Genomic DNA, 12385 nt, shown 5'->3' on the forward strand with positions numbered 1-12385 from the left:
TAGGAAGGTTTGTTGTAGCTGAAAAAGTGTGCCAAAGAAGTGCAGAGCCACCTAACCAAAACTGAGCACCTGAGGATCTTGTCATCTTCAGTGAGATCCAGCAAAGAGTTTGGGGAAGGTAATGCCAAAGCAGACTGGTGGGAAATGAAGCTGTGAACTGCTTTTATGTGCACAGTCACTGGGAGTTGTTAGGAGGAATGTTAAGCAGTTGTCGCTTCACTCTGTGGTGTCCATTCTGATAAACATCTCATTATTTGTATCCCACTGGAGTTGTACTCAATTATTCTTTTTATTTTCCTCCAATTAATTTAAGTAGAATCAAAGGGCATTTTTTTCCTACATTTGTTTCATTTCTGTCCCACCGAGCTTCACAATGATACTCTTACTGATTCTGAGGAATGAGGATTTGATTGTTTCCACTTCAGATGCAAGATCTAACCAAGCAGATCTTAGAAATCACCAGAGATGGATGACATAGTGTAAATTATTCTCACTGCCACTAGTTTAAAGGCAGAGAACTCAAGAAGAGAAGTCTCCTTTTATGACTTTATTTTTTTCTTCTTAGCTGTTTCACAAAGATCATTGGACATCCCAGTTTGAAAACCCTTGAGTAAAAAGCGTTAATATTTGAGCATTTTGAAACTGTATATTTCCATAAATTCACTCTGGCTGTGAAAGGGGAAGGTCATTTTCAATGAAAGTTTGATGCAGTTGGGCACTAACATCCTATGACTGGAATTGGTTAGCAGCTTTTAATTCTTTAATTCCAAGCAGGAGAGGTTTCCACTTTGATACTTTTGACTTATGTTGGGATCTGTGGCATCAGCTGAGGGAGCAGATATGAATTTGAAAGAAGTGGTTTACTGATTTACAATGATGGTAGCATAACTTCCCCACTAATGGGGGAGGGGAAACTCCAGAGGTCACTTTGATTGTTGTTTTTTTTTTTTTTAACCATCAAAGCAGATTAATTAGGAGGCAGTTAAGAATCTTTACTTAGTCTTGATGAATTTGGTGAGATAGTGATGCAGTAATAGAATTTGATTTTTTTGTTTTCAGATTTTCCTTTTGAGTGTATCTGAATAAATGGTTGTGCTTATTTGTAATCAGCAGCCCATTGTTGAAGAACAAATTTATATCTAATTAATTTTATCATTTACATCTTGCTATGTATTGAATTGAAAAAGAGTGCTTTTACTTGTACTGCAACTTGCCCATCCATCTAGTTGTATGTGTAAAATTGCAATTCAAAGCACTTGTATTTTTTTCTCTCCTTTGTGTAATTCAAAATAATGAAGGCAAAAGGGTACGTTGTAATTTAAAGCAAACAAAAGAAAGACCAATCAATTTTGATTTGCCATTACTTGAAAACCATCTATTTGCAATTTATTAGAGTTCCATGTGTGAGAAACAGCAGGTAAATGAATAGCTCTCAGAGCTGCTAGAACGTTATACCATTTTTCTATGTACTGGAAAACTCATAATTAAGAATTAACTGTGTTAGCAAGGCTTTATCCTCATAGAAGTTGGCAGGATTGTCATGGAATCAGGATTGTCGCATACTAGCCCAGCAGTTGGCTTGATCCAGTTACTCATTTTTTTCCTGTATCTTCCTGTCTCTGCATGCGTACATGCACAGATACAATCTATCTTTCTCTCTTGCTCAGATAGGAAGTTCGGCTTATATTGACACTGCAGAGAAATGTAGGTTTAATGTATTACTTTCTGAAGAGGGAAAAGAGTAGCACTGTGTGTTGGGGCAGCGTTCTACTGCAGTAAAGAAGCTTTCCTAATGTAGTGTTACTTGGAACAGGCAAAGTGTACGCAACTTGGTTGCTACAACTTGTTTTTATCTTGTGCTACACAGATAGCATATAAGGTGTTAGGCTACTTCTTGGTCTTGGAATAAGATATGCACCAAGGAACCACACTGTCCTGTAGACATGGATGCCATGGTAGGATTGAGATCAACTAAATGAACTTGATACTGTGTGCGAGATTTGGCAGATGTGTACTTTGTGCTATAAATCACAGAATCATCTAGGTTGGAAGGGACCTGCATGACAGCATATTTAACAGTTGACTTGTTTCACCTGAGGTATGACTATATTTCTGTAGCAATAAGAAAGAAAGCAAGGGGTGAGGTAAGGAGGAAAAAATAAAAGGACAGAAGAGGAAAAAGTGAATGTCAAAAGAGAAGTTGAAGGAAAAAATGAAGGCAGAAAAATTATGAGCTTATAAGTAACATATTTAAAGGTTAATATTGCTAGATTCAATGATGTACATGGAAATAGGCTCAAATAATAAATAGAAAATTGAAAACAGAATATATAGTGGTGTTTCTTTTCTGATGCATTCCTGTCTTTTGACTCTTGAACTGAAAATGAAGAAATTGCATGTTGAAGGTGCATTTTAAGCAATTTATATTTTTCTTCATTGTGTATCAAAATATATTGATCTACAAAAATGACATTAAACAGTTCTTGCAGAAGATGCACTTAAGCTAATTTAATCAAACTATGAAGATGCTGAAGGATCTAGAGGGCAAGACATGTTGGGAGTGGCTGAGATCCATCAGTTCAGCCCAGAGCAGAGGAGACTGAAGGTCCTCATGGTGGCTGCAGCTCTTCACAAGGGTAGCAGAGGGCAGTGCTTATCTCTGCTCTCTGGTGGCAGTGACAGGATCCAAAGGAGCGGCATGGAGCTGTGTTAGGGGAGGATCAAGGTGTCAGGGTGGGAGTTAAGAAAAGGTTCTTCACCAGAGGGTGATTGGGCACTGGAGTAGGCTGCCCTAAGTGCTGGAGTTCAAGGAGTGTTTGGAAAATGTTCTGATGCATAGGGTTTCAATTTTGGATGGTCCTGTGTGGAGCTGGGAGTTGAACATGACACTCCAACTCCAAATATTTTGTGATTCAGTGATTAAAAGAAAGATAGCCAAGGAGTACAGTATGTTTACCAAGACAGGAACTGCTAAGTAATGGCATTTCACTCTGTTCTTGTTAGTTAGATCAGCTGTTGTTTCCTTTTGCAATCAAACAAATGCCTTGAACTGAAAAGTTGCTACTGTGTAAATCTGTGTAATCTGTTTCTGTCTCACAGAAGACTAATGAGCACAATAAGAACAATGGGGACTTTCTTCAAAATAGTGGAAAATTAAATGGTGTTTATTTGAAGGGAGTGCTTAGCTACCATATACTTGCACAGATTTTTGTTTCCAGTGTGGTTTTTCCAGGTCTGTATTAGAAAAATACTGATACATAGGCCTATTCTCTGGCCTTGAGGCCAGAGTGATCTGGTTATTTTCATTATGTTTGGATATACAGAATGCTTAGAGTTGGTGGAACATCTTGAGGCACCGCACTCCCAAATGGATTATGAGGAATTTGCTAAACAAGTTCAAACTTTCACACAAAATACATTTCTAACTGACAGTTCCTTTGTGTCACAATAATCAGTGTTGTAACAGTACCCTAGTAAAAAATGACCAACAAATATTAATAATAATGACATTCAGAAGCTTAGCAGACAGTTCAGAAACTTCTAGAATGGTAGAATCTCTTAATGTCAATTTGGTGCCTAAGTGCTTTCCTCAGATCCTTCTGAAAACCCCTGCAAAATATTTGCTTGTTCTTTGCCAGGCAGGAAATAAATTTATTTCCAAATTATTTTGCATATTCTTATTCTGAATTCATTCTTCTTCTAATTCAACTTTATTCTCCTGGGACATGGCCTCATGAGCTAGTGCCCATGGAGGAATAACTATTGGGTCCTACATGTGCTGATGGAACATAGTTCAGTGGGCTATACAATATTAGGAAGACAAGTCACTGTTTTCCAAACCAAGTTTACAAACAATACAGCTACCAATGAAATTACAGAGAGAAGCATTTATTTATTAAGAACAACCAGTGTTGTGTTTTGCAGAACTCCAGTTTGTAATTTTTTAACTGCCTGTGGAGTTAATGCAGGTAATGGAGAATGGCTTATAGTGAAGACAGAGGTTCCTTTTCGTATTAGTTCCTGATATAGTGACATTTTTTTACTCAGAATTTTTTTTCTTGTGGAACCCAGAGATTCTGATGAGGTGTCATTGTGTACATTATGTAATTCCTGAAAAAAAAAAAAAAGCGGTTATCACACAGTCAGGATTAAATTATGGGAGGCTGAGCCCAGATGGAGTAGCTTTCCATTAATGTTTTCACCAGGGTATTCCTATACTGCCTTCAAAACATACAAATGTTTTATTATTGTGCTTTGTGACATGACTTTGTGATGTGTGAAGTTCATTACGTTTCTTGCCTTCTCCAAAGAATTTTGAGAATACTCACCCTTTGTTTTTCTGGTCATTTTTTGTCAGTGTACACGATGCTAGGTGTTTACTCTATGATAGAGAAGGCAGAACCCAAGAGGAGCACCTGGAGAAGATAATCTGCAGTCCTTCCTTACAAGATTTATGTTTAGTAGTATATTATTCTAATTGTAATTGTACAGTGTTTTGAATAAAGCTTGACATGCATGGTTTTCAGATTTGAGTGAAGGAGGATATTTTCAGCTCAGAATATTGAGTGCTGTGGAAACAGCCTAACACTTTGCTTAATATTCAGTGAGAAGCTAGTATTATCATCAACCACAGGTTAAATGTGTTAAACCTTGTTGAAATGATGGACTTCAAAATTGAATTCTAAGCTTTATTTCCTAATTCAGTAATTCTTCCTTTACAGTTGAAGAAGCATCTACTGGGGAAAATGGGGAAGGCAAGGAAAAAAGGAGAGAGCTCCAGTAGTGCAAGCTGTGAAATCAGATGGGGAGAAAGGTTGGTAAAACCAGAGCCAGGGTCGACAGTGGTGTTGTGGAAAGTTTGGTTTGGAGGATTTTTCTGATGAGTCATTTGTTCTGGAATTAGCTGAGGATGTTGCGCTTCAACAGTGAGACTCCATTGGGGAATACCCAAGTGGCTGAAATCCTTCCAGTACTTTTTTCTTTTTTCTTTTAGTTTAGAAACAGTTATTGGAGGTCTGAGTAATGTTTGTTGTACAGATCCATCCATTGCTTTATGTTAATAATCTTGTTGCTGTGTTCTGCCTAACTGCATGGATTAGATCCAGTTGCTCACATTCAGTAGCTCTGTGCTGTACAGAAAGTTCATAGAAACTGACACAAACTATTACACTTTCTTTGCCTTATGTAAAAAACTTACGTAGTCAGTTCATTCTTTGGCAGTTTCAGGACTGAGAATATAGTGATGCTCTGCGGACAGAACTGTAGATGTAGGGGAAGATAGGTCAATACTATAGTGGTAGCCACAGACTTTAATTAATTTCTAGGGGTAAGCTCTCATTCACAAATAAAGTTGTAGACAAGTAGCTGGGAGACTTCTTTCTTATTTGAGTAACTGGAATTATGAGAAGTGGGTCTTAACATGCCATGTGGCTGGAAATGCATGTGGCATTAATATCACAGAACTGTTTCCTTTCTTTTAGTCAGTCCTTTGATGAGACCATGTGTTGTCACTTGCCACGGTTAGTAATTTAGAAGAGAAAGATGTGGTGGGGTAACACTCAGATCTTCAGCAGTGACAGCAAAGATTCTGACATATAGCAGTAAAAAAAAAAAGTCCTAGGTCTGGTCTGCTTTTATGGCTATTAGTCATTATGATCAAACTGTAAAAACAAAGTACGATCCGCAGTGGGAGTCTGCAAAGTAGACCAAGAAACCATCCTGGATTTCATCGAACCCCTAAAGATGATATGACTTCATGTTGTAGCTTTGGGAGAGTGATAAAATTGTAGCTGATAAATGTCTCATATTAATCATTTTTTGTTTGGCTTGTTTTAGGATACTTTATTGCCAAACTTTTAGAATTGCTCTTTCTCAGTATGGGTTTTGTTTGTTTTGGCTAAGACTAGCTGACATAGTGCTGCAAGTCTCTGTTCTGTCTGAATAGTTCATGAACAGGGAGCATTAAAGAAAATATGACTATGTAGCCAAGCTAGTATTGCATAACTGGAGTGTGTCTGAATTTACTATGGCTATTCTGGCTCATCTGATGATATTTTCCATTTTTCCTCATGGAAGAAGTGTCTTTTCCTTATATATATATATGTGTGTGTGTGTGTATTATATAATTAATATATATTTATATGTATATAATTAATTATATAATATATTATATATATATATTTTCCTTACATTGTCTTGTGAGGAGAACTTATATTGTCTTGTTTAGGGAACTGTTTCTCCTTGTTTTGTAAGAAATAAAAGTAAATGAAGTAGTAAACCCAAACCACCCCCCCGTATTGTGTAGATATGGGCAAGGCACCAGTGTGTATTACAACATGTAAGAGTCTTCTGAGCATGATGTTGCATGAAATGCTTGATAATAGCTGACTTTGTTCCTCTCTGAAATAATTCTTTAAACACTTGAGATTTTCCATGTCCGTACAATGCTCTGTCCGGTATGTATATAAGAGGTCTATCCCCTCCTCTTTTGCTTTTCTTCTTTCTTTTTGTTCTTTTGCTACTAAAGAGAAGCAAATGCATGGGGAAATAAATGCTGGCCTCCTGTGTGACTCCTGCAAAGTTAATGTATAAAGCTTTATAACTTACATCAGTCAGCAAATACATAAGAAAATTGGTTTTCTGCTATCATCGCTCACATTTCTGTCAGTCTGAATCTTTAATTTTAATGGAGTGCTAGTGTACCAGGTCACAAAAATGTTGGAAGATTGGTTAACACACTGAGAACTGGATGATGCAAGTTAGTAATGATCTTTTCCTGCTGTGATCTCTAGAACTCCATAGAAGGTCTGAATATTGTTTGGCTGCTGTTGCTGCGGTGATGTGGTGAGATCCTAATCATGTGAATTGAAAGGCAGAATTCCCATGCATTTTTACAAGGTTAGGATTTAATTCTGTGTGTTAGGTACTCATGGTCCTAGTGAATACAGTATACTGGCTTTTACATGGCCCAAAAATGTCAAAGATGCTTTCTGTGAGTCATGCCTTCATGACACAAGTAAGACAAAAGAGCTTTCTGGAGCTGAACGGATTTTAGCTCAAAGCCATGAGAATCAGTTTCCAATAATCACTTGCCATCTTGAAAACCCCTGAAGCCTTCTGGAATGTATTTTCTGCAAAGACAAATTTCTAGTTTATCTAAGCTGTGTGAAAGTGGTATTTTTGTTGTTGTTTTAATGTTTGTAAACATGAATTTTAAAATATCTTTTAAATTTCTAAATGACATATCTAACATGCCTGGCTGGAATAGTAGTAAAGATTATTTTCATCTACCTTCTTTGATTTATAGTAGAACATTATGAATGGTTAAGTATGGTATATCAATGGTTATCAATGGTTAATCAATGTATGAAATAGATTTTTTTTTTTTATTTTCTTATTTGTGATACTCAAACTTGTAATGGCAGTGTAATGGAGAAGATGCCCTGAACTGAATGAGACAAATACTTTTTAGAGAACTTCTAGAAGTGCCTTAACACTGATATGAAAAACTGTCTGAGGTCACTAAATCTCAGAAGGTCAGATGTTCACTTGGCAAAAAGCTGCCCATTCATGGAAGTCTCTATCCCCTACCTCAAAAATAGTAGAAAAATCTCAATAACCTTTTAATCCCAGTCAACTTAAGCAGTAAGCTTAGCGTTGTAGGAGAGAGTGTAGAAATGTGCTGATAATTTACTTTCCTTCTTCTGTTTCTGTCCCATCTGTTGGGACAGAAGCACTGGAATTTTTTCCCCCCTCTATGACATGACCTGCTGCTTTGCATGCTAAGAGGCTGTGAGGGTAAGAGGTCTGTGTTAACAAGGCTTCTCTCAGAAGATAGCTATTCTGATAGCTATTAGCTGTGTTTTGGAGTAAACCTATTAAGTCATTTTATCTGCTCAGCAGTGTTCAGTGATCCAGAAAAAAAGCCCTTCCTCCCCAGTTTGGATGTGAAAAGAGGTGACAGAGTGTGCACGTGTCCATTCCTACTAGGGAATGTCACTAGGCACAGGCTGAGGTCTTCGTTGTCTCGGCCATAGGTAAGAATTTCAGCAGCTGCCAAGGTGGATTTGTGTTGGCTCTGAGTATGTGGCAGGGATTCATTAGGCTTAAACTGTGGTCTTGTAGAAAACAGGTTTAGGAAAAAAGAGTTGTTTAAGCAGAATAAAAACTGTTGCATTCCTGTGCTGAACAGTTTGTACTGTTAATGTAATTCAAGAACCAGTATTAAATTCACAGTGCATTTCTGAGCTGTTTTAAATGTGGTGTTGTATACCTAAGCCTTATACAGCAGTATATAAAAATAAGATGATCAAATCATAGTTGTCTCGCTACAGAAACAGAGGCATAAGAATCAGATGATGAGGGTGTTGTTCTTGCCTTGTGGAGAGGTAAACTGTGTCTTTGGACAGCTTGCCTTATTCTGCCTTCCCAAAAGTTCACAGCCACCTCATCCATGTATTATTTTTATTCCTTTGGAAAATACAGTCTCTAGTGTCTTTTCCCTCTGTTTTCCTTTCTGCAAAATGGAGGTATTTCTGTATGAGACTTATCAGTCATAAATACTCATGAGGGTTTTTTGAGACCTTTGAATGAAAAGTGCTACGCAAAATCAAATCAATATTATGTATGCTGACTGAGAAGAGCTCTGTGAATGCTGATGCCTGAACAGGGTTTAGCAGTAGATGCTGTCTTCATGCATCAAACTGTATTGGAAATCAAAATATTTAAATAAAAATTAACAATTGAAATTAGTTACATTTTTAATAGTGAGAAGATTTAATTCTTCAAGTGCCTCCTTGAGCTGAGTTGTCTCTTTTTAAAAAAACAAAACAAAACAAAAAAACAACCCACAACCAATGGTATCTTTCTGGAAGATCTAACTCCAGGAGAAGTTATAGGCTTGATACAGAAATTAGAGTTAGATATCCTTAGTTATGTATGCAGCATGCTGACAACAGTGATCTTTTCTGGCCATGAGTATGTTTATTTTTTGTGTAGCAGTTGTATATTTGTACTTAAATGATACTTTTCCATCAAAGCTATTATTTTAAATTAATTATTTAAATTAATTATTTAGTCAAATGTAATGGCTTAATGTTTATTTTAGGCAAAAATTTCCAGCTGTATCAGTAAATAGCTGTTGGAGAGACTGAAGTTGAAGAGAGAATGCTGCTCTTCTGTGTGTAACTCCTTGGATAAAACTTAGATTGTACAAGCTTGGTGTAGTGAATGGAACAAACGTGGCTGAGTAGTTTTGAAGTTCTTCAGAAACACCACGCTATGCCTTTGGGGCATTATTTATACACGGCAAAAGTTGGGTTGATGCTGGCAAGCCTGCCTGACAAAATGTGGTTCTCCATTGTGATGCCTGAGATAATATGGGAACCAGACGTGGGGTGACTTTCACAAGTGAACTCTGCAGGAATGGTTCCAGACATGAGGCTGAATAAGTTCTGCAAACACTGTCAAGTCAGAGACAGCTGTCACACTACAAATATAAATTTAATGTGTAATGCTTCATACCAGCAACTTGGTAATATTTTTGATAACTCAAAAATTTGAATCATATGTTGTCTTTGGCACACAACTGGATCATTTCAGTACTCTCTAAACAGTTTCTAAGTTGAAATAGAAATCTTTCTTTTGTCTTCCTTTGCATCCTGTAGGAAAATTAATGGAAATTGCATTCCTGATTGAATGTTGGTGTTAACCCTGCAGTGAGCAGGACCTTTAACTAGATGACCACTGAAAGCCTTGTCCAGCCTAAATTATTCTATAATTCAGTTATCTAAGTGATTTAAGAAGTGTGTTTGCTTTCTATGTGAATAAGTCTACACCATTCAGAGACATGTAGTTAGGCATAAATATAGTTGGAGCCTTTCTAAAAGGAGTCTGTGAGCACTTTGAGTGGCTGTGGAGATGAGGTTTGCTGTCTGTATCTTACTTCTGTGAAAGTTATGACTTCCACCCTGTGAAATGGAGCTTCTGCCTGCATTCCTGGTTGTGTTGGCTCAGCAGTTTGGGAGTAACTGAACCTCACTTCTCCTTGGAATCAAAGGAATGACAGCCCAGCAATGTGCACTCCTCTTGTGTCTTAAAGCCTCTTGTATTTGGTATAATAATGTTTTTATGCCTAGTGTTACCTAACAGTGCAAGTCTATCAGGGCTACTAACTGATAGATAAAACTACAAGTCTCCGTGTTTGCAGAAAGATAATTTTGGCATGCTTATGGGATAGTTAACCAGTTGGAAAAGTTTCCAACTGATACTTGCTGTTAGTACTAAGGAGAATTATTGTGTTGCTTGTATATTTTCTGGGTTGGATCGAAGTGTGAGGTGTCTCACTTTAAGTTCATTGATCATAGAATCATAGAACAATTTGGGTTGGAAGGGACCTCAAGGATCATCAGATTCCAGTTCCCCTGCCACAGGCAGGGTTGCCAATCTCTAGATCAAGTTTAGATCAGATTACTCAGGGCCCCATCCACCCTGGCCTTGAATACCTCCATTGACAAGGCATCCATAACCTCCCTGGGCGACCTGTTCCAGCATCTCCTGGTCTTTCAGTTAAAAAAAAAAAAAAAAAAAAAAAAAGTCCCCCTGACAAATAATCTCAATCTCCTTTGCTTTAGTTTTAAACCATCCCCCCCTTGTCCTATCTCTCTCTATCTATGTAAAAAGTTGTTTTCCCTCCTGTTTGTAATTTCCCTTTGAACACCGGAAAGCCGTAATGAGGTCTCACCTCAGCCTTCTCTTTTCCAGGCCAGTGATGGTTTCAGTATTTCTTGTGGTGCATGGGAGAATCAGTTCCAAAAACTACTGGATCAGGAACTGTCAAGCCATCATGGTTCATTCTCATACCTAGCCCATAGCTAAAAGATCTGCATAGTTTTAAGCACTATGATTTGATTTCTTTCATTTTGATTATCTTTCAAAGCAAAAACATTTGCAATTATTTAGGTCTTCCTATGCTAAATTAAATCTTTCTTGTGAACTGAAGGCATCAGTGAATGGTGAAGGTAGAAGAAAAGTATTGAAGAAGGATTACATCTTTAGTAGATATCCTTGAAAAATATCTGCAGGGAGAATACAAGAGTTGCCAAAGAATGACAAATTTTTGTAACTGTTTTTTTCATTCTAGTGTTCAGGGAAAGGGAAGCAAGTCATATTCTGTGTGCATTTTTTTCCCCTAGTGGACTATGGGAGATTTCATTATGCTCAGTTTGACTTTAACTGCAAAAGCTGTTCATCTGGAGTACGTGTAACTGCAATGACTGTTAACAATGGCTTCGTTTTACATTGAAGTGCTGAGAGCAGAGAATGTAGGAGGCTTTACAGAGAACATCAAGCAGCCTTGATGTGGAGATTCAATTTTTTCATACTGATTTAAAAATGGGCATTCTAGTTTAACATAGTTTTCCCAAAAATCTAAGAATTTATGTTTAATACATGTAGTTTAAATATTTTGATAACTGTGTATTTTGATCTTTTACTTATCTGTTAGTAAATTGCTAGGCTTCACTGTCAGAGGCACTTGGTCTTATACACTTGCCCCATTACTAAGTTAATATCAAATAATTAGGGAATAGCTAGTGGAAAGAAGTGGAGCATAAAGATCTTTCCTGGGAACTGTTCACTTCATGTCCAGCTTAATCACATGGGTTTATAAAGACTTTGTCAATCATGCTGAGACATGCTGACAGATAATTCCCATTGGATGAATGTGGGTAAGCACTGGATTTCAGAATGTGAGGACAGACATAAGAGTGATTTAGCTTGCACTTCCTTTAGGATGCAGCCTCCTCAGACATGGCTGGGCTTGATACCAGCATGTGAAAGGCAGGGCTATTAGTTTTCATAAGAGCCCTTCATCTAATAGCTGGCTGTGCAAAATGTGGTTGGTTCTGTCTACATATTGTGATGTCAGACATTTTATTTATCTGCTTAACTTGCATCATGCCATCTGGAGAAAATACCGCCTCTGCAAGAGGAAATATAAAAGATGTTTTATCCAGGGTGGTGGGATTCTACCTGCTTTGTTGTTGCTGTTGCTTGTTTTTTATAAACTGTAGCTCAGAGTTCAGATTACAGCACCTCATTGCATGGTGTAATTGTGCCCAGAGGCTGCAATTCTGGTTTGTAATGAAAGGGGAAAAGACTCATGGTCTGCTCAAAAGATGTTGGTTCTTTATTGAAACACCTGACAACAGAGACTATCTGATGATTGTTGTAAAGTATATGCTAATTATAAACCCAAATGTTTGGTAATACATGCTAGTTTTATCTGTAAAGCTTTTAGTTTTATCTGAACATTAGGATTTAGTCATTAATTTTCATTTATTGAAGTCTTCACATTCACTATTATTAATATAAAGTACGTTTTATT

The 12385-nt window shown here is 37.2% G+C and overlaps 1 protein-coding gene across 8 annotated transcripts in view; it reads left to right on the forward strand.

Moving 5' to 3' along the window:
* Positions 1 to 12385, forward strand: part of TMEM200A (transmembrane protein 200A) — a 53596-nt gene that overhangs the window by 4314 nt on the left and 36897 nt on the right. For 2 of the 8 annotated variants that reach the window (XM_048938142.1, XM_048938141.1), the window contains exons 2-3: positions 4 to 118; positions 4722 to 4813. The exons of 2 other annotated variants lie outside the window; for them this stretch is intronic. In XM_048938142.1, the coding sequence (XP_048794099.1) occupies positions 4746 to 4813 (68 nt within the window). In that variant the 5' untranslated portion in view covers positions 4 to 118; positions 4722 to 4745. Of the gene's footprint in view, positions 1 to 3; positions 119 to 4721; positions 4814 to 12385 lie in introns of those variants that run through there. 4 more of the 8 variants (XM_048938147.1, XM_048938146.1, XM_048938143.1 and 1 more) reach the window with 3 other exon arrangements.

Source organism: Lagopus muta, chromosome 2 (genome assembly GCF_023343835.1).
Source record: "Lagopus muta isolate bLagMut1 chromosome 2, bLagMut1 primary, whole genome shotgun sequence".
NCBI lineage: Eukaryota > Metazoa > Chordata > Aves > Galliformes > Phasianidae > Lagopus > Lagopus muta.